We start from the raw sequence: 21,754 nt of genomic DNA, 5'->3' as shown, positions 1-21,754 counted from the left end.
AGAGTATGGCACACACAGGCAGCATAGGTCAGGGAGGGTATGGCACACACAGGAAGGGTAGGGCAGGCAGAGTATGGCACACACAGTCAGGGTAGGGCAGGCAGAGTATGGCACACAGAGGCAGCATAGGTCAGGGAGGGTATGGCACACACAGGAAGGGTAGGGCAGGCAGAGTATGGCACACACAGTCAGGGTAGGGCAGGCAGAGTATGGCACACAGAGGTAGCATAGAACAGGCAGAGTCCTGCCTGTGTGTGCCATACTCTGCTTGCCCTATGCTGCTTGTGGGAGGTGAACCTGGCAGGGGTTTGTTGTGGGAGTTTGTTAGCAGTTGGAAATAGCCATTAAATGGTCCCTAAGGTGTGTAATTATGTACTGGGGGTTGCTCTGCTATCCACAGGGGAGGAGGAGGCATATGGAATTTAAGGGTATATCTTAATATGACATAATTCTTTCACATATGAATGATGGTTGATATCGCCACAGTAAGGACCAAGCATTTGGGATTTTGCTGTGCTACCACCATTGTGATAAAATAGGTGTGGTTTGAAGTGGGTGTGGTTTCAAAAAGGGGAGTGGTCAAAACTGGCTTCCATTAGCGGCCCTCCACCATGTATGCTAGAGAAATTCCGGCCCTCGGCACCATAGAAGTTGGACAGCACTGATCTAAACGACCAATCGTCATGGTATGAAAATTATCAGGATGATAATTCTGAGCCCACACACAGTCCGAAAATTAATTTTATCAGTGCGTGTATGGCCAGCTTAACTTTACTGCTCGATTTTTTTGATTACTCCAGTAATGCCCAACCAGTGGCCCAGTGAGCAACATGTTACTCACCAACCCCTTGGAGGTTGCTCTCAGTGCCCCAAACCAGGTAGTTATTTTTGAATTCCTGACTTGGTAACAAGTTTTGGTTGAATAAAAAGATTTACTACCAAATAAAGCCTCCTGTAAGCTGATAGTGTGCATAGAGGCTACCAAGTCTTTTTACATTTGGCTCACAAGTAAGAAAGGTTAGGGATCCCTGGGTTACACAGTGTTGCAGCTGTTGTACCAAGAAACCTACATTTAAAGCTAAGATGCTTAGTCACTGTTATTACAGCATCTGAGAGCAAAAAATATTCAAATTGGTAATAGATGTAAATGTATTGTGGCTACATTGCAAATAAAACACTACATTCTTTTTATCAGACTTAAGATTAGTTTGCAGCTGTAAAAAGTTGATGTGGGTCTCCCACTTTTTCCCTACAGAGTTGAATCTGGGAGACAAATGTTTGGATGGAGTTTTAAATAACAATAACTATGAATCTGACATCCTTAAGGTAAGATTATAAAGGTTTTCAAAAGGCACAATATATTTTTATTTCTTATATTGCTTATTTTATTTCTTATTTCAACACGCACATTATAACATGCAGGATTGGGCTAACTGACTTTATTTATCGGTATATCTTTATATTGTGGGCAGAGAGCCCCCATGCTATTGATCTGCTACAATAATATGAAATATCAACGACAAACTAAAAAGTAACAGTGGTTCAGGAAGTCACATTATCATAACAAACCGTAGACTGTTTTAGATTTGCAGAATAATAATTGCTTTTTCATACAACAATATACTGTACAAACAAAAATACAAATGAACAAATAAAATACAAATTAACTTCTAAAAAAATGTATTTTCAATGTGTAAGTACTGTACCTATGAGATTTTTTCCCTAATATTTATTTTGTTTCAGAATTACCTGGCATCCAGGGGACTCACATGGAAAGATATGCTGAATGAAAGCTTGTCAGCTGCTCAGAGAGGGGTGTTTATGCTTCCTGGTGAGTTAATAGTGTATACACCTTTCTTACTTATTTTGTTCTGAGTTAAAGAGAAACCTCAGCTCAACTAGTAGTTGCCTGTAGAAGTAAGAATATGGGGTACATGAGATGTACTGTAGGTAGCTTATAGTTAAAGCATTGCTGCAGATGAACCTTAAGTCTGAGCTGCAAGTCAGGAAGAGGCTACATCTCCCCCAACTACCAATGAAGTCTGCTTGAGTCAACCTGATGAAAGAAGCATATCAGTGCTGTTTTGCCATACATGTGGAAGATGAATACAAAAGATAACCATCCTGCATCAGTTAGCCTTTGTGTGGCAGCTTTATTTTACAGCTATGCACTGCCCACCATTACATTAAAGGGACGGTTCACCTTTAAATTAATGTTTAGGATGATGTGGATATTCACCTTCTAGGACTGTTTGCCCTAGCAACCTGTTAGTGGTTTAAATGTAGACTTACAGAACAATAGTTGGAAAGAGGTAGAAGTAGATGACATTATTTAAAAACTATAAAAAGTAAATAATGAAGACCAGTTGAAAAGCGGTTAGAATAGGACATGATAGAACATTGTAGAAGTTAAAATAAAGGTGAAACCCTTTAAAGGAGAAGGAAAGGTAAAATCACTGGGGGTGTCAAATGTTAGGCACCCCCCAGTGATTGTAATTGCTTACCTTTATACCGCAGGTTGGTGCTCCTGTTAGGAGAAAACGGCACCAGCCCGGAATAGCTGCGAGAGAGTGATCTTGAGGATCTAGGGGCCGGTGCATGTGCAGTAGAGTGCAAAATCCGTTTTTCTTTTGTGAAAGTTCGGCTTTTCACTCTACTGCATGTGCACGAGCGGCACAAAGACAGAAGAAGAAAGAGGATCGCTGGCTCACATGCTACCCCAGGCTGCTGCAGCTTTCTTCTAACAGGAGCACCAGTGTGGAGTAAAAGGTAAGTGATTACAATCAAAGGGAGGTGTCTAACATTTGGAACCCCCCCCCCCCCACAAGTTTCCTCTCAAGGTAATTTCGGTGATTTGGGGGAAATCGCGGCGCCACATATGCCATCCCACCGGAGATTTACATTCTCGCCAGTGGGATGGCATTTCGGGGAGATTAGTCGCCCGCGACAAGGGAGATTTGTCGTGGGCGACTAGTCTCCCCGTGTGCCAGAGCCCTTAAGCACTCAACACAACAGACTCCCTGGAATCTGAATTTTCTTTCTTTATCTGGAATTAATAGTGCTGGTGTGTGTTATTGAGGGGCATACTGGTCAAGTAAATCATTTAGTTGTTATTATAACTGAGAGGGCCTTAGAACTTACAATCTAAAACAAGAAGTAGTATGAGACACAAGGTGTTGGGACAGGCAACATCAGGAGTCGGCAAAGTGACATGTGGCACAGAGCACAGAAAAGTGCACACTAAAGCTGTGCTAGGCTAGATATGTGTATGCTCATCTAATGAAATGTTTATTGAGAAATTGTTGAAAGGGATAGATTCTAAGAGGAATTCAGAGGAATTAAAAGATTATTTGAGTGATAAAGTTGTGGTCAGTTACACTGATGCATCTTCAGGGATGGTACTGTTATAGTCTAAATGCAAATGTGTGCATCTGCTTGCTTTAATGCATTTGCTATAAAGAGTCTGTGAGTACACATAGATTCAAATAGCTACTACCCTAAACTCAAATTAACCAAAAGATGATTGTAATCTTTTGATTATAATGTTGAATGCTTTGATATAGACTGATGAAAAACATCCAGCAGCTGAAAAATAGTACATAAAGTGTATATCTGTGCCCCCAATTACAGTATTTGATAAGAAAGTGTCCAGCAATTATGTGCAGCAAAATTTCAAGTGCTAGGTTAATAGATTCTGCCCCTGTAGTTGGAAGCTAAATGCCTTTAATGGCAATGTAGAAATCTGTTCCACAGAGAGGTACAATATGTCTTATTCAGAACCTAATATGTTTTATGGCCTCTGGGTTTCCTCTAAAATAATGGCCACTCTGATTGCCTACATAAAATCAATGTGTTTGAAATGAATTTCTTCCCTTTATTGAAGAGCTGCTGCATTGCATGGCTTTCCTCCGTGAAGAACTTGCTAAGAATTCACTGAAAATGTAGTGTAGTGTGACCTGCAGTTGTGCCATTCTGCTCATCTTTTTGGTTGCAGTACTTACTGTATATCCATCAGGAAATGTCATTGGTTCTATCTGGCCAGTGCTTTGTTTGGCTGCTTATTATTGCAGTCATGCCCTTGCTGTAAGCGGGTTTTGTTCTAGTTGTTTTTATTACGCAGTATTTGTAGTGCGCTTATTTATTCCTCTGGAATGAAAAGTGCAATCTTTGATGTTAAAAACAGCAATCTGTGTTTGGAAATAATGGAATATTGGCAACTGTGCATCTGTCTTGCTAAGCTTCCTTATGGGCCTCATGGGGCACTCCTGGAACCTGACATTGAAGGCCCACTCTCACAACAGTTAGATGCAGACAAAGATACTGACACCTGAAAGTAAACTTTTTTTTTTTTTTAATATATCATAACATTTTCTTTGCGTTCTATTTATAATTTTGCCATAAAAGTATTTCCTGATGCTTTTACATTACCTGTCTGATCCCCCATGTTCCTCTATGAGGGGGCTGCCATATTAGTGCAGCAATAGGTCATTAGCATTAGAAGCTGTAACTGACAGGCTGAGAAGGGACAGTCAGGTCGGCAAAACAGTCAGGTTTAGGAACTTCAAGTAACAATTACTTACAAAAGCAGCCCTATCAGTGAAAAATGATCAACATGACCTATATGTAACTTTTCAAGTACATTAAATAGTTTTGTACCGTCAGTATCACTTTAATGTAATAGTGTCATATAAACAGTCCTATGGACTTAGAAAGGGATGATCAAATTTGTCCTTTGCTGAAAGTCCTGCAGTGGTAAGTACATGGTTTGTGCAGAGAGAACTTCTGAATTCCCAGTTATTAGGATAAGCTAGTAACACAAGGCAGGGTTGAACTGCTTTTTTAGAGGAACAATGAAGGCTTATTAATGTGCTCCTCTTTAAAATAATTTTTTCTACTATTAGAAATTGTGCTTGGGTACAGTTATTTATTCTTTTAACAAATTCTACACTGCCATGTGACATTTATTCACTAGATGGCGCTCCTGCTGCAATGGATTGAAATAACAAATAATAGAGTGAATAGTTTCTTTTTGTCCTTCTTGTTTCTTCTAAATTGCACAATACTTAAACACAAAATGTGCGCAGTTCCTTGACATTTAGCATGTCTCTCGTTTAGAACCGGGCTTGGGTGGGATATCAGAAATCCTAATCAGTCACATTTATTTCATGTTTTGAAAGGGCATGCTGTATTATGTGCATGTTCCCCTTATTCTGTGTCACCAGCACAGAAGTCTGTTTACATAGCAATAATTATTTTGTTGTCCAGTCAGACCCATGCACTGTCATTAAACGCAGTCAAAGTGTTGTGTACAGAGACAGAAAAACTTTGATCATGTTACCTAATCAAGCACTGCAGATTGCGGCATCAGCTGTAGTGTGCCTTCAGTTAGAATCCACATTTACTCACAGAATGTAGGCATTTGGGCCTCGCTAGGAAAATACGACCATCTATAGCAGAGATTTCTCACTTGTCAGAATGAGATTTAAACATGGCAACAACCCTTCAACTCACTTACTCCAGGATTAAGTAGCTGTGTACTTTCCCTTGGTATTGGATTAATCCGCTTTGTTTTCTTTTTTATTGACCTGGGTGATATTTCTAATTCCAGAGTCTGCACAGATTTAACATGTCATTGTTGGTCCCACAGATTACAGGATAAATGGAACCACTGTACTCTGCTACTTCTGCGGGCTGCGGAACTTTAGAATTCTAACATACCAGTACAGACAAAACATCCCAGCTTCAGAGCTACCAGGTAAAAGGAATTGTGATTTTTTTTTTCTGTGAACCCCGTTAAACCAAGGCTCCAAGCTGCCTTTTCCCTGTACATTACACATTGCAGATCTCTAATTCAACCATGCACTTTCTGCAACTCTTAAGTTTTTGTTGTCCTAACATGTCATAGTCAAAGGCCTTTGGAAAGAAAGTCTGGGGAAAGGTGTGGGAGTTGCAGTTCAGCACCATATGGAGTGTTGCTGATAGCTAATTGCTTTTATTAATACCCTGCAACTCATGAAGTACAAGCTGACACATTGATGTAGACAGGTTAAGTCTGAAATATATTGAAGGTATTACTGCAGAAGACATATTTGCTGTGTAGGGATGTTACTTTTCCTTAAGATGATGAGCCCTATACAAAAAAAAAAATCAAACAGTTATATGCAGTTTTTATTATTAGCTTATTATCTATTGTTATCCTGAGTTCTGCAGGCTCCTATGGGTGTCCAATCATTAATATTGATGCAAGCTTTGCAGATTAAGTTCACAAAATCTTACCCAGCACAACATAAAAAAAACATAGAGGAAAGAACCATATAGTGCTCTGGCCCAAAGTCACTCTCACAAAACATGGCAGTTTTCATCTGTATGGATTCATCTGGGAAGTGATCCTAGACACTTGCAGTTAATTTTGTAAGAAGTTAAGATATTTATTACCTGTCACAAGAGAAGAGATCCTGCCAGTTGTTTATAAGCTAAGCTTCAGTAGTAATTAGCTGAGAAAAATTGTGCTAAGCAAAACTGCATTCAGAGTTTTATAGGTCTGAAATAACTTTTGACTTTTTTTTTTTTTTTTACACAACATTGTATTATTTGATGTGTGGTGTATTGTGTGAAGCTTTAGCTTTCTGTTCTTATTAAAGCATTTTAAATACCTACCTTGTGAATTTTTGAAATTCTTTGACTTTTGTATAGATTAGGATGTGTGGCATTTATTCTTTAACATATTAAAATAAGGAATGTATGTTTTAGTCATTTAGAAAGCCGACTCCTTTCCAAAACTGATTTCAAACCTTATTTATCCTTTGTAGTGACTGTTACTTCTCGGCCAAATTGCTATTGGGGGCGGAATTGCAGAACTCAGGTTAAAGCTCACCATGCTATGTAAGTAAAATGGAACTTTCTTTCTAGTGATGTGTTTAGTCTGCTCTTAGTGTATTTCTCCATATCATGTTGGACTGTTATTCCCATGGGTTATTACATTGATACAGATGAACTATTGGAATTTGGGGACTGTTGCACACGCCTTTGTTCTGGGCATGTTGTTGCTCTGCATGAAGGTGACAATGCTCATAATTACTCCCTGCTGATTTTGTTGGCAGTTGTATGGCACTGTTAGCACATATACAAGTTAGGGAAATGTTGATTGTTATTATAATCCATAAGAAGACATTTCAAGTTTATTGCCATCCTGCCTGCAGAGCTATTAATTATCCACATGATAATAAGCTCACTATTGTGCCATAGCCTTTAGAAAATGCAATAACACACAAGGAGTAAAAATGCAGCTTGTCCTGCGTTACTAGAGCTCTGTATTTCATTTAAATATTTTCTAGTGTGTGCAGAGCTGATCATCTTTGGAGAATGGCAAATACATTTAAAAGGAGAATAAGCCTACCTGCAATCACAGGCCCCCTCCAAAGGCCTCCCCTCTCCCAAACCACCCAGGAGCTGCAGAACTGCATAAGTCTATGTACCAGGCTAATAAATGTGCAGTGCCATTGGCAGGTGCCATCTCCCACCAGGGTCCAATATAAAGATAGATACAGTTCTGCAACTGCAAGTTGGTGTGGTTTGGAAGGCAGGCAGCCTTTGGAAGGGTCCTGGGGTAGTTGGTAGATTTTAGATCTGCTTTAAGAAAATATTTCACCATTCCTTTTGCATTGATTCCCTCTTCAGTACCTTGTATTTACAATGTGTATGGTACCTTCCACGATGCTTTGGTGCTACTATGTAACAGAAAATAGCACGCATGCAAGACGGGTCTTCTATAATGACCAAACCATTTTGTTTGTGGGACCCATGGTTTCTAGTATATTAACTGCTGCACATTTTCTGGTATCTTTATCTTTCAGGAAATTCAATCACATATGTGAACAAACCCGCTTCAAGAACTGATAACTGGCAATGCTTGAACTATCTTGCGCCTCTTTAAAGTGGGATCAAAACAAAGAAACTTTCCCTTGGGACTGTGTTTTAGCCTTCTCTCTAAAGTCATAGAGAGACTACCCTGCTCATCACGATGTCCGTGACCTCAACGTATACATTATAACCCTCCGTTCTAATAACTTTGTTATATAGTGGGCCTTTACTTGTCTTTCACCTCCATAGCTCTCACGTCTGCCCAAATTAATGTGTAAGCGTCACATTTCTGTTTTATAAGCTGCAGCTTGTGTTAAATATAGAGGGCACCAGATGTGCTTATTCCACAGTTGCATCGGGCTATGCAAAGTGTATGACATTAGGCCCATTTTTATCAGCTCTCATTGGAGTAACTGTAGCCCATTGCCAGTTGTCTGTATATGTGTGATGGGCAAAATATAAACTGTTTGATATGATTTTTTTGGACTTTTTTAATTAGTAATGTGTTTCTACTTTATATATATATATTTACCAGTGAAGAAACATCTTCCTTTAATGTTGTGCCTATGTCAGCAGCAGCCCCATGTACTAAAGCCTAAGCCACACTGCCTGGCAGTTTTCTTTTTTTTCATGTCTGTTCTAGCTTAGACCCAAAGTAGTCTAAATGCATCCTATTCCTTCAAATGGCTTGTTCGCACATGCCCATAGCTGGACAGCTATTGCTCACATAACTTTCTCCAGAGACTTACTGTAAAATACAGAGTATCATTTGGATACCCGACAGGCTGCTGACTGAATGGAAGCAATGAAAGAGGTGCTGCTTCTATCACATTCACACTTAGAATGACACTCAGTGAAAGATTTAGTAAAAAAAAAAAAACTAAAATTCAAATTATGGTTCAAAAACTTGAATGTCTAGTATTTATTAAGGTAAAAAAAAACAAAAACTCAAATGTAAAAATTTGCCATTTTAAAACTTGCGAGTTTCTATAGAAGTCCGTGGGAGTTGTCCGAGGCAAAGGCAAAGTATTTGCAAACTCGATTGTTTTGAGTTTGTAAAATCGAAAAACCTGAGGTATTCGAACCTCAAACCTGAGGTATTTTCTTTAATAATAAAAAAGCGAGCATTCGATATGTGAGTTTTTTCAATCTAGAAAAACAAACTTGAATTCACTAACTGGAAAATTGATAAATAAGCCCATTAAACATGCAGCTATAGTATGTAATACACACATCCAGCTGTGTGTGGTGGTGGAAAGAGTTAGAATGATTGCTGCTAGTATTCATGTAGAAAGTATGTAACATGTATGGGGAATGCTGCAGTACAGTGATAGGCAACATTGCGTGTGACCCCTGACTGCTCATATCTGGGCACATCACATCCATATTGTAACATATCCTTTTTTGTGCACTTTGTTGTGGGTCCCCAGGATGGTGGCTGTGACTAAGTATAAAGGTTCTAATATGTTGTAACAATCATCGCTGGCCCATAATGTTCTGTATAATTTAACATGATGTTTGTACTTTCCAGTGGCTACAACTTATCATGACATTGCTGTATGTGTTACTTGGCCAATATATGACTATTTATGCTCAATAGCCTGTTGGACTGTTTGGCACTCCAGCAGAGCAAGGGTAAACTACAACTCTAAGAATAAAAGGTACAGTTGTTAGCTGCCTGGCAGTGCCATGTTCCAAGGTTCGATTTCAACCAGTATGGACTCCCCATGCTTAGGGTAAGGGCACACAGGCTGACAATATGTACATACCATGGGCCTGCACCCTAAAGGATTGAATCTGCCTGGGTGCAGGCACAACCAGCCAATATCCTCCAACTAACGCAAGACTTGGCATTTGTGAGGGTGAGGCCTGTGTGACCTTACCCTTAGGTTTCCTCCCATTACCAAAACATACAGGCAGATTACCCTGCTCAGTTACCATAGTGAATACATGTGATAGGGACCTTGGTCGAAGACAAGGACTGATAAATTAAATCTATCTCTGTAGAGCACTGCAGAATATGTTGGGCTACACTAAAGATTGATTCAATTACCCTATAAAATAAACTTGTAATTGGAGTGCAAACAATTGGTTGTACAGGATGGTGGAGCACTCTGTTGTTTCAGGTTTAATAATGTTACCCAGACCCTGTTTTGCCCTAGTAGTTTATTGGGTAACATCCCTTATCATTCTGAGGTTATATAGTGTTGCAATGGCATGTGTTTTCTAGGGGTGCAGTCATTTTCAGTGCATTTCTTGAACTTCGGTTAATATTATAGAAGTATAACAGGTGAGAAGTGGTTAAAAGAATAACAAATGAATTAAAAGTCATACAATAAAGGGCAAACATTTATAATAACAAATCTGACAATATATTTGTATTTCTCTGTCTCACACGTGCAGTGGTATCCTGCTTAGGTAATGGCACATGTGTTGGTTTCTGTGTAATTGGCACCACATTAATGGCATCCACTTGTACAAACCTTACCTGAGCATCGTCACTGATGCACAATGCACTGCACTCAAGGCAGGCAATAAGTATAGGGCTTCCTTGCACTAGATGTGCCAACAAAGGTGCACATATTGCACTATACTGAGGCTCAAATCAGTGATGCCTAAAGGGGTGTAAATGTGCAGTCTGTACCACAACAGCACTTACAATTATGTTATCTTTAGCAAGCCTTCTTCTCTTACATAGGCCAGCACTACGTCCTCTACAGGCCATGCTTACCTTGCATTTCCCTTTAGCGGAAGCAGATTAGCAGCAAACATAAGAAATGAACTATGGTTTACAGGACCTTTTCTTTCATATTCCGAGCATGGTATCGGCCATAACTGTAACTAAGAATGTTCTTCCTCTTTTTATAACTTGTGCTTGCAGCAAAATAAATTCTTTTAAGCAGTCACTTTGTGTTTGTGTTGAAGATTTATAAAACTGGTTGTGCTTAGTTACCGGTAAATGTTTTTCATAAAGAAACATGTGACCACAACTGTAAATGTATTGGGTATGTCAAGCCACTGTGAGTATTGTCAGTGTTTCTTCAGGATACTCACAATGCTGTGTCGTAGGCACACATTTAATAAGGAGCTGCCAGAGTTCAAGGGATTGCTGCCAGTCATCTGGCCGCTGCTAGTGTAAGAGCATTGGACTTCAGCCAGATTGCTACTCGCAAACAGGCCACTTGTTTACAAATGCTCTAGCACTGGTGCTCTCTGTCAATCAATAAATCCAACTCTAACACAGCAGCCTGTTAAAGCAAAGGCAGTTTTGCAGTTGGGAAGAGTTTATTAAGGTGGCACAGAAGCAGAGAGAAGGAAATGCTTGAGTATAAGGCAGATGGGGGTGGAAGGTATACTTCTCATATTAGAACCACCTGAAACCTCCACATTATTGAGTGCTTTGCTGCTGGCACATTTCAGTGTTAGTGAGCACTTCCAGGCTGAGTTTCACTAGTACCAGAGCTGGCACCTTTCCTGTTCAAGGGAATGAATGGGACATGGCAGTTTTTACCACCCGAAGGCAGAAATGCGTCAAAAACACAACCATAAATAATGTACTAATAAGTGGCTACAAAATACACTGTATTCCTACTGCCTAGGTTATTACACAAATGCTTTAAATATACCATAGGAAAAAAATTGTAGTAATTCCAGTGGTGGTGTGCTCAGTTACAACAATGTTTAAACTCATGCAGAACAGAACTTGATTGTGTGCCCACAAAGAAGCTGAAATGTTGCCAATTTTGCACCTTCTGTTGAGAAGCAGGAACATATGGGGCAGGTGATATGATCAGGATCGGCTGCTGGTATAATAAAAAAAAAAGAAGATTTTGATAGAGTTCCTTGGCAGGTTCTGGCATACCATGGGGTACACATAGCACACATTCAGAATATAGAAGGTAGGAGGTAATGTAGTAAAATTGGTGGTATGGCCTGGAGTAATGGAACCATTTAAAGGGATATCCAGCTTTAGCCAGAAAACAAAGTGTAATATTGTATATAGCAGTGTAGTTCTGCAGAAAAAAAAAAAATTATATTTCTTGAAAAAGTTATTAACAATTCCCAAATGCAGGCACAAAAATTGCTTTCTGGTACTCATGTAAGTTTCTTGTGATTTCAATGGGGCTTGTGCTGAGCATACTTGGAATGCTGGAAAATAAAGCATTTCGCATTTATGTCCAGGAGACTTTGTAACGGAGCTGTACTGTTAGACATATGGCTTCTCAGTTACAGGATTCTCCATTGTGTAGTTTTAAATATGTTTCACATCTAATATAATGCTGTATTGTTGTATGCCCCTCCCCTTCCTTAGCACTTTAGAACTGCCTTTTACCGTTGCTAACATTTCTCTGTTTCTTATATTTGGAATTCCCAGCCAACGTGTTACACAACATGTAAAACTAAGGCACACACGCGAGGTTTTCCCCAAGGGAAATAAATGAAGCAGGAAGTCGGCAAAACTGTGGCCTTGGGCCTTTTATATTGTTTGTCACACAGGAGCACCATTCATCCACTATCTTTCATTAAAAAGACCAGAAAGTAGTGAAACCTGAAGAAATAGTAAGCTAACAATACTGTTTAATAATTTCCGATGTCTGATTAGCTAATTTTTAAACAAGTTATTGCTATAATTTCCATACTCCTTTTTCTATTAAACTTAAACTGAACAATAAAATAGAAAGTTTTAAAAACCGGAGTCCCATTATTAAGGGGGCGCAAATAGAAAAATAAAAGACACTAAGGGGGAGATTTATTAAGACACGAACGCTCGGAGCGTTCATTCAAATGCTCCGAGCGTATTTTCACCGATTATTTCGTGCTTGCGTGACTTTTTCGTACGTCTGCACGACTTTCGTACGCTTGTGCGAAAAATTCGGAAAGGTTCTGCCGCTGTTTACAATCGTTCGGTACGAAAATTACGTGACTTTCGGATCACCAATACAATTTTATCGTGACTAATACAATTTTTTCATAAGTATTTTCGTGATATTTGCTCTGTTCTGAAATTATCGTATCCAATCCGAATTTTTCCCATTCGGGATTCAAACTCGTGTTTTAATGAATCGGCCCCTAAGTCTGCTCAGGAGCAGTAACCTATAGCAACCAATACAATGTTTGCTTCAGTAAGGCGTGGGTTCCCTTTATTGAATGGAGTTGAATATGGTGGTAAAAGCACCTTCCCTCATTGAAGGACTGCAGTAAGACTTATCACTCGACGGGGGAAGCAGCAGGGTATATACTACTGAAGATAGTGTACCTAGAAAGAAAAGCAGATGCACTGCTCATAACTACTGAATGTGGCTTACAAGGCTTGCCCAGGGGATCTGCCTGTTCATTCCATTAAATTGTAGATATGATGATGCTGTAATACTGATGATGTCTTCGTTCTACATCAACCAATGGCAAAGCAAATCACTTAAATAGGTGTTTTAATGTGATCTCAATCGTTTACAATTCTTTTTGATATTTTGCAGCAACAGTGAAAAACATTTAGCAAAACACCATCACATAGAACTGTCCTGCTTTACACACATTATCACTTTTTTTTAGAAGTGGAAGTCAATCGGTACAAACCAGTGGACCCAAAAGTGGAAGTAAATCTGTGCACTCCTAGCCAAGGTGGTAGTTACTCCTCATGTGTTATTTGGCACAACTGTCTGAAACACGTGAACCGGGGCAGGTAATAGGAGTTTAAATCAATCTTGACCAAGAATAGTGGTAAGGAATTTCATTTAAGCCCTGTATCAAAGTTCAAATGAATTGAAGGTTGGTTCTTATATAGACATCCAGGGTTCCAAAGGCAGTCATTCTGCAGCTAAACCTACCTGTGGTAAGACAGAGTTGGCATCTAGCACAGACTCTTGTTTGGCAGCGTTTGCAACACATGGAATGTTCTGATTCATGAATGAGTTAAAACCTGGAATCTCCTCTGTATATAGATTCGTGGAACAATCAGCAGAATTTATACGAGAACTGAATTCATGAAGGGACTCTGTGGGTTCGAAAGAGTGAACATCTACTGTACATGTAATAGATTTGACTTCATTCTCAGGTGGCAAACAGTCTCGACTTGGACTTAATTGGTCATCTAATACCAATGGCTGTTTATCATCTGCCTCCTCACAAATGGCAAAAACAGTCTTGGGCATGTCCAGATCTACAGTGAGCTCCTTAGATCTAATGCCGTTTGTGGTGGCACTTCTGCATAAGGTAGAAAATTCCAGAGCTGATTTTTGATACAGGTTGTTATTGTCCCAAATGCAGGGGTTTCTGAAGGTGCTGGAGTGAAGACAGTCAGAAGAATCATTAAGAGGCCCAATAGAGGGCCGTGATCTCTTGAGATTACAAGATGGAAGTTTACGCTCAAGCTGCGCAGACCGGGTCAGAGGATAGGAAGCATTGCTGACAGAGGACTCAGAATACAGCCGACTAGTAGTGCCGTCCATCTGTGCTGCAGAGCAAGCTCTTCTAGAATTTTCCTGAGGTGGAGATTTTGGAGTTACTTTAACACCCTAAACATAACAAAAACAACAAAAATGTTAGTGTTAGGGATGCACCAAGTCCATAATTATTAGCTAAAACATATGTTAAGTAGCATTTCTGATCAGTTCCTGCTTCTCTAAATATTCAGTGAAACATAGAAACAAAGTTTATTTTGCAGAGCTTTATTTACCATTTGTTTTTATTCATATAAAGGGATGTATTCAATCCTGCTTTGGTGTGGAATTCAGCTCAATCCAAATTCTTTATGCATCATTTGGTCGAATCCTAAACCAAATAAAATCCAACCCCTTAGGCTAATGTCCCACGGGGAGAATTAGTCGCTGCGATTTTTTTAAAAAATGAGTTCCAGCGACAAGTCGCTTGGTTTGTCTGTACATAGAGAAGAATATAAATCGCCAGTACCTAAACCAACGATACTACTTCAAATCGCTTAATGTTCCGAATCGCTATGAGACCTTTTTTTCGAGCGATTTTACAAAGAAACATTGTCATTCAAAACTATTGGAATCGCTAAAAGTAAAACCCACTGAGTGGGAAGTTGCTGCAATTTCCCCGTTGCACTGAATGTAATTTCTAATTGTGCGTGGGGAATATGACACCTAGACTTGTGGGAAATAGAATCGCTCCGTTGTGGAAATCTCTAGTAATCGCTGTTAGGAAAAGATGAGCGACTTATTGTTTAAAAATCACAGCGACTAAATCTCCCCGTGTGACATTAGGCTTAAAGTCATACAGACAGCCAAATTCAACATTTTGTTTTTGATGTACAATTATTGGGGGTTCCCAAATGTTATAGGCACCCCCATGACAGTAATCACATACCTGATACAACAGGTACCATGAGTGCACATGGTACTATACCCTAGTGAATAGAAAATTGAATTTATAAGTCAAATCCATTAAAAAAAAACCAAAAACTTGCCATGATTATAGATGCATTGAAGGAGATACATGCAGTATGCTCCATGAATCAAGTTCTGGAATGTCTAGAGTTGTATATTGTACATGAAATACTCACACTATCCACTAGTTTGGTAAAGGAACCGCTGGATGTTCGTGCACGCCATTTCATTTGAAGCTGGGTTATGGGAGGCAGCAGGCTGTTAAATGTGCGAACACTCCAGGTCCTGTGTCTGGTTGGACCGGTCTCCTTATTTTCACTTCTGTTATCCTCTTCCCCTAAATCCACACTTGTGTAATCTGGGTTCAACCAGTCAGATACAGAGGCTGGGCTAGTCACGCTCCTTCTCAGGCTCCTCTCCTGAAAATTAGACAGTGGCCTTCAAGACTCTTGAAAAGAAGGAACATGCAGCTTTCCTCTAATAATCTGCAATCTTATTCTAAAAGGAAAACTATACCTTCAGAAAAAAATACTTAATATATATCATAAAATATACCTATTAAAAGAATCCTACCATGTTTGCATATATCAGTAAATAATGTCTGTAACAGGAAGAAGTGCGGGTAAAAGGTCCCATCAGCCAATTAATAGATAGAGCTTTATCTAACATGTATGTGTGCCCTTGGTTTGTGTGTGAGCACACTGAATCGTTTGATCCCAGGGGGTACTTTCAGTGGCAACTATCAATTTAGGATTACTTAGTAGCATATACTACTAGTAAAGTATATTTTTATAAAAATTGTATATTTAGATGATGTGTCTGACTATTTCCTTAAAATTAGAGTCATACTGATTAATAACCTGTATTTATAAAGGATACACCTGTACAAACAAGAGGCCAGTCGTGGACTGGCAATCTGTGGATTGTGGCAAACACCAGAGGGGCTGCTATAAGATGCCATAGACAGTCACTATTTATTGGGCTGGTGGGGGCTGTTTGGGCCTCTGTGTACTTGAAATGCCAGGGACTGTTTTGGCTCCAAGTCCAGGCCTGCAAAAGGTTATTATTTTACCACTATTTTTCTGATGGCTTAAACTATTTAAATGTAATTCACAACAAAGGATATTTATTTGCATAAAAATTATACACAAATCGTCTGTGGGAAAGAAACTTTGGCCGTATTTTTTGCCCATGCTAAAGAGATAAAGCACAGGAGACCAATTGTCCCACAGGGCCCTAAGATAGAGCTCGTAGTGCAGCCCTAACTTCATGCTGTGCATGTGTGGCACACACCTGACATGCTCCAAGATCCAGGCTTACCAGATCGATAAACTATGACTTCACCGTGGGAAGGGAAAAGGCACATAGCATTGCTGGGCTTATTGCACACAAAATTACTTCTGGGCTTTAGTTCCCCTTACTTATTACTGAAGGATAAAAATTGGAATTACTGACTTGATGGGAAAGCTCTTAAATAAGGAAGCCTAATCAATGGGATCAAAATAAAGAGGACATATATCTTCCTAGGGAAATTGTTGTACTAATTTACCTTGTAGCCCCTGCAAACATGTATATTAGAGTACCAGCTATTTTTGCCCTTCTTCCTCTCATGTATATATTGTGCATGTAATGACTACGTAGGATCAATATGTATAGAACATTTTACAGCATAATTTTTAATAATAACAAATATTCTTTAAACCCACAGAGAGAACCCCTGCAGGGCCTCACCTGTAATGGGAAGCTGCTAAAAGTGAAATGGTGAGTGTTGCTGCTGGATGAAATAACAAAAACCTCGTCACTGTGGGAATCAGTCACCGTGGCAGCAGAAGATGAGGGATCCACCTGCAGGGTCTGGTGAGAGGTATCTGCAGCTGTAAAGGGAGAGATATGGCATCAGCTCTACATGTTCAGACACTGTGCCCTCCCTCACACCCCCCACATAGGCCCAGTATAGGTGAAGCAAGTGTCAGGTCAGATTTTGTCATAGTTACTCTAGGAGTGAAAGAGAAGTTCAGGAGGAGTTAGTGAGCAGTTCAAAGCTCCAGCGAGGAGATTAATTGGGCTAGTTTCCTGCTGTGCTACTGCTGCCATTATTGGGACCCAAGCAGATAGGCTCAAGACTAGTTAGGTCTTGGAGCAATTTACCTTTGTGGGCTTGCCCTGGAGATTGGTCACCAGAAGGCAGGCTGTACTACCTCATGATTTGAGATATGGAAGATATATGTGAGATTGGCATTGATATTGTATAAAATGGTTCAATAAATCGTTCAACAGTTTTTGAGAGAGTGAATTTAATGTTGTGTGCACAGATTGGTGTGGTAACCCTTCCTCCATATTAAACGAGGGCCCACCTGAGGATACAGAGTCCATCACAGTGCCTAATGGGTATTGCTGGGAGTTATTACCTTTGCCGGGTCTGGGTCATAGCGTAAACATAGTAACAGAGCATTTTAGAGTACCCCCATACACCAGTTATGCAAGATTCTCTATTCCATCCTTACCTTCTTCAGAACTGGCCACATCCAGTTCCCTTTGCTTAATAGCTTCACCGGGTACAACCAACTGAAGCTCGCTGGCTTCCAGTGCTGCATTTTGGCTTCCACTCTGAGAAAATAACACTAATGAACAAATTGCTGCAGGGTGTGGGAGAAGGGAATGGATACAATACAAGAAGTGAAACGTGTACAGTAGATGAATGTACTGCTCCAAATACTTGTGATGTGTGTGTGGTGTCTTTGGCAGTGGTAAAGTGAGTTAGGTGGCTGCTGACTGGCCAGGAAGGGGTAGAATTTTATTGTCATATTAAATTACTGTACTTCTATTTTGTTCCCTTCTATTTATTGTCATTGTGTTCCCACAGGATTTGCTAATGACTCCTATAATTAATATACTCAGCATTACTGTTACTTTATAACTAATTAACTGGAACTTCTTAATGCCATAATATCAGCCATAAAAGCTCTGCAAACATATGTGAGAATATGAAGCTTACTTACAGACTGTTGCGTTGACTGTTCAGGTTCTGGATTTCTTTTGGGACACATTTTTTGCCTACAAATTCAAAGATATGACACAAAGACAATTATAGCTACATACATTTTTTGTGACTTGGCAGACTTTAATATCACAAAAACATATAGTCAAAGCTTTCAAATCAAACTTGTAAGGGAATTTTCTGCAAGTGCTTATGCAAGAATTCATCATGCAATCGTCAACTAGAACTCCAATCCAAACATAAACATCCTGCTAACCACAAAAACATATGCCAGCTCTTGGACACCCTCAGCAAACCACATGTGCTCGGATGCCCTTTATAGATGGGGTCTTGGTGTATTACATAACAGATGTTCAGAAATGACAGAGCCCAAAACAGTTTTAACCCCTGTGCCCTCCCTGTGATGGTTAGAAAAGATTAAAAAGCCACTACACCATCATATTTGCTTTTCACACCAAGGGAGCGTGTCATAATAGTGGAAGTGTAACCAGTAAAATGGGGGCCTCTTTGTTTATTTTTATAGCCTGTTTAACAGATGCCTGAAACAATGTCAGCATATGTATTTTGCTGTATGAATCAATAACATCTGATGGTATAGTGGTTTTTTTAAAGGTGAAGATTTGCTGCAGGGATTTTTGCACAGGCAGGTTCCTCTTTGGGAACAATTTTTCTAAGAAGCTGAAGGTCCAATGAGCATCTGTACAAACAATTATATGAAAACAGAAAGATCTTTGGCCAGTGGATGTTACTGGGCCTCACAGTAAATTCAATTAAGGACCTCCAAAATATTAGTAATTTGACCTGTTCTACCAAGATATATTGAACTCTGCAACCACAGGATCTGCTTCCTCTATAGTTAAGTCCCTGCCTGGAGCTACACATACACTGCATCATACAGAAAGGAGGCTCAACTTAACACCCAGGGATGAATGAACTTTGCAAGGTTCCCCTGAGCCCCAGAACAATAAAGACACTGGTGAAGGAAATGGATCATGCTGTTGTGGCGTTGTGGTGTTTTACTGGAAAAGTGATTGGTGCAAAGCATCATACTGTAAGTATTGAAAGTATTGGATTGGCCTTCACAGTGCCCAGACCTGAATCAGAGCAAGAAGGCCCACAAAACTGAATGACTTTCACTGGTTCTGTCTGAAGGAATAGGTAAAAAAAAATTCTAGCAAATATTACAAAGTGTACGTAAACTTTTATTTACAGGGAATCAGATTCATTAAATAAAAGCTGAAATATATCAATCATAAATTATTACTTTCATGCACAAATAAATTAGACACCCTGTCTGACTTTTTAATTGCTTTAGCATTGATGTACATAGACTTTAGAAGCCAACTGTATGTACTGTATGTCATTTTGTAAGCATTTTGTAAGGCAAAGAATTGATATGTCTGAAGAGTGGGATGTTTATATTCTTCATATAGTTTAGCAAGGTTATGATCCAGCTTTGATACTGGAAAATGATCCTTGATTGATTTCATTTTTGGTTTTCTAATACACTTGCCCATGTTACTGGTCAGATCAGAACTGGGGGTAGGCAGCAGAGGCATGTGATTAGGTCACAACTGGAGTGGGCAAATGTCAATGGCTTGGTACAATGTAGGCATAGTAATGTAGAAGGCCTGTGACTCACATTCTTGCCTTGGGCACCAAGATCCAGCCCTGGTCACTGACACAAGAGGGACAGAAAAGATAATATCAACAAATCAAACTTTGGCGAAAATACATACTTTGAACCATTCAGATAGACATGACTATTTTCATATATTCTTTCTGGAAAATAAACAGTTGCAAATTTTGGAAATTGCATTTCTTGTTTCCCCTGGTGTCAGAGCGTATGCCCAGAAGGGATGAAGAAGGGCATTCATTTAAATTGAAAACATAGTAGCAAACACAGAATCCCTGGCTACATAACAAGCAAACCTTTCAGACACGACACAGTAAACAAGGAATAGAGCCCATTACCTCCCTGCGGCAGAACGATGAGCCAGGGAAGTAACACTTATTGGCAAAATGAACTGTGAACTATCTGTTCCTACATGGTGGCCCACAATAATGATCTGCTTTGTAAGAACAAGAAGTAGTCAATTGCTAGTGGCCTCGATAATGGGTCTTTATAAAGGATAACTCACTGCTTGCCTCATATGACCCTTAGCAAGACATTATTTCTGCCGCGAGATTATAAAGGAAACATATAACAAGAAATGACCAAGCCTGCATACAAATTTAAATGCACATTTAGTTAAGTGCTGCTAATTTGACCACATTCACAGAGGCAATAGCAGAGAATATTAATTCCTTTTCAGTCATTTTCATTGCTTCATAAAGTACTTGCACTGGAGGAATAAAAAGAAGATTTATAGTCATAACAAAAGGCCATAGAGAAAGCTTAAATACTCTATGGCCATATGGTATGACTAAAAATCAAATTTTTATTCATCTAGTGCGGGCATTTTATACAACAATCTGTATGATGAGACATTGATAAGGAGTGAGACTAATATTCTAGGTTACAGTTAGTCTGGAGATGTGATGCGCATTTATGGTCACATAAATACATTTTTACTAGTACAGGTATGGAACCCATTATCCAGAATGCTCAGGACCTGGGGTTTTTCGGATAAGGGATCTTTCTGCAATTTGGATCTCCATAACTTAAGTCTGTTAAAAATCATTTAAGAGTTAAATAAACCCAATAGGATTGTTTTGGCTCCAATAAGGATTAATTATATCTTAGTTGGAATCAAGTACAAGGTACTGTTTTATTATTACAGAGAAAAAGGAAATAATTTTTAAAAATTTGAATTATTTGCTTATAATAGAGTCTATGGGAGATGGCCTTCCCGTAATTTGGAACTTTCTGGATAATGGGTTTCCGGATAAGGGATCCTATACCTGTCCCATTTTATTCAGAAATCTACCTCAAACCAATGTCATTCTGTCTTTCTGAAAAGAAGGCGGTGCTCCACAGAAAGTAGGCAGGGATGAACTTGGTCATGGAGTAAATGTTCTGATTTTTAAATCTGTGAATGTGGCATGTGATCTGACTAAAGGAAAACTATAACTTCAAAATGAATATTTAACCAACAGATTAATTATAATAGGGGTGCACCGAATTCAGGGTTCAGCCTTTGTCAGCAGGATTTGGATCCGGCCAAATAGAGTCAGAATCTCTAAAATCATTTGACTTTTCATCACATGGACAAGGAAGCTGCAAATTTTTACGGTTCTTTTTAGTGCTTTGCAGTTTTGATTTCCATATGCATATTAGGATTCAACTGAATCCCAAAATAGTGGATTCAGTGCATCCCTACCTAATAAAGAATCTTACCAAACTGGTAAGATTCTGTAAGATTCTGTAAGATTCTTTAACAAGGCCGCTCGAAAGTTTTACTCAAGGAACATTCAGTTATATCACCACAAGCAAAAAACAGTACACTCTTTGGTTGCGTTGGACTGGCAGAGACTCTCAAACTATAATGCGCAGCATTTCTGCCCTACTTCTTTGTTGCGCTTTAGTTCTACTTTTAGGACAGGAAAA

General features: G+C 39.3%; 2 protein-coding genes across 4 annotated transcripts in view; one reads left to right on the top strand and one right to left on the bottom strand.

Moving 5' to 3' along the window:
* chfr (checkpoint with forkhead and ring finger domains, E3 ubiquitin protein ligase) overlaps positions 1 to 10,766 on the top strand; it is a 30,796-nt gene extending 20,030 nt beyond the window's left edge. For all 3 annotated transcript variants that reach the window (XM_012958542.3, NM_204047.1, XM_012958547.3), the window contains 5 exon segments: positions 1,256 to 1,326; positions 1,744 to 1,831; positions 5,648 to 5,755; positions 6,810 to 6,882; positions 7,854 to 10,766. In XM_012958542.3, coding sequence (XP_012813996.1) covers positions 1,256 to 1,326; positions 1,744 to 1,831; positions 5,648 to 5,755; positions 6,810 to 6,882; positions 7,854 to 7,896 — 383 coding nt within the window. In that variant the 3' untranslated portion in view covers positions 7,897 to 10,766.
* Positions 10,767 to 13,272: 2,506 nt separating this feature from the next.
* The window catches only part of LOC100495295, a 33,459-nt gene continuing 24,977 nt past the window's right edge, over positions 13,273 to 21,754 (bottom strand). The window contains exons 3-7 of the mRNA XM_002931903.5: positions 18,206 to 18,260; positions 17,711 to 17,813; positions 16,938 to 17,080; positions 15,383 to 15,625; positions 13,273 to 14,372 (exon numbers count right to left, since the gene is read on the bottom strand). Of these exons, the coding sequence (XP_002931949.2) occupies positions 13,665 to 14,372; positions 15,383 to 15,625; positions 16,938 to 17,080; positions 17,711 to 17,813; positions 18,206 to 18,260 (1,252 nt within the window). The 3' untranslated portion in view covers positions 13,273 to 13,664. The remainder of the gene's footprint in view (positions 14,373 to 15,382; positions 15,626 to 16,937; positions 17,081 to 17,710; positions 17,814 to 18,205; positions 18,261 to 21,754) is intronic.

The sequence above is a fragment of the Xenopus tropicalis genome, chromosome 1, assembly GCF_000004195.4.
Source record: "Xenopus tropicalis strain Nigerian chromosome 1, UCB_Xtro_10.0, whole genome shotgun sequence".
NCBI lineage: Eukaryota > Metazoa > Chordata > Amphibia > Anura > Pipidae > Xenopus > Xenopus tropicalis.
Note: the sequence above shows the minus strand (reverse complement) of the source record. Positions and strands in the feature narration are given on the sequence as shown.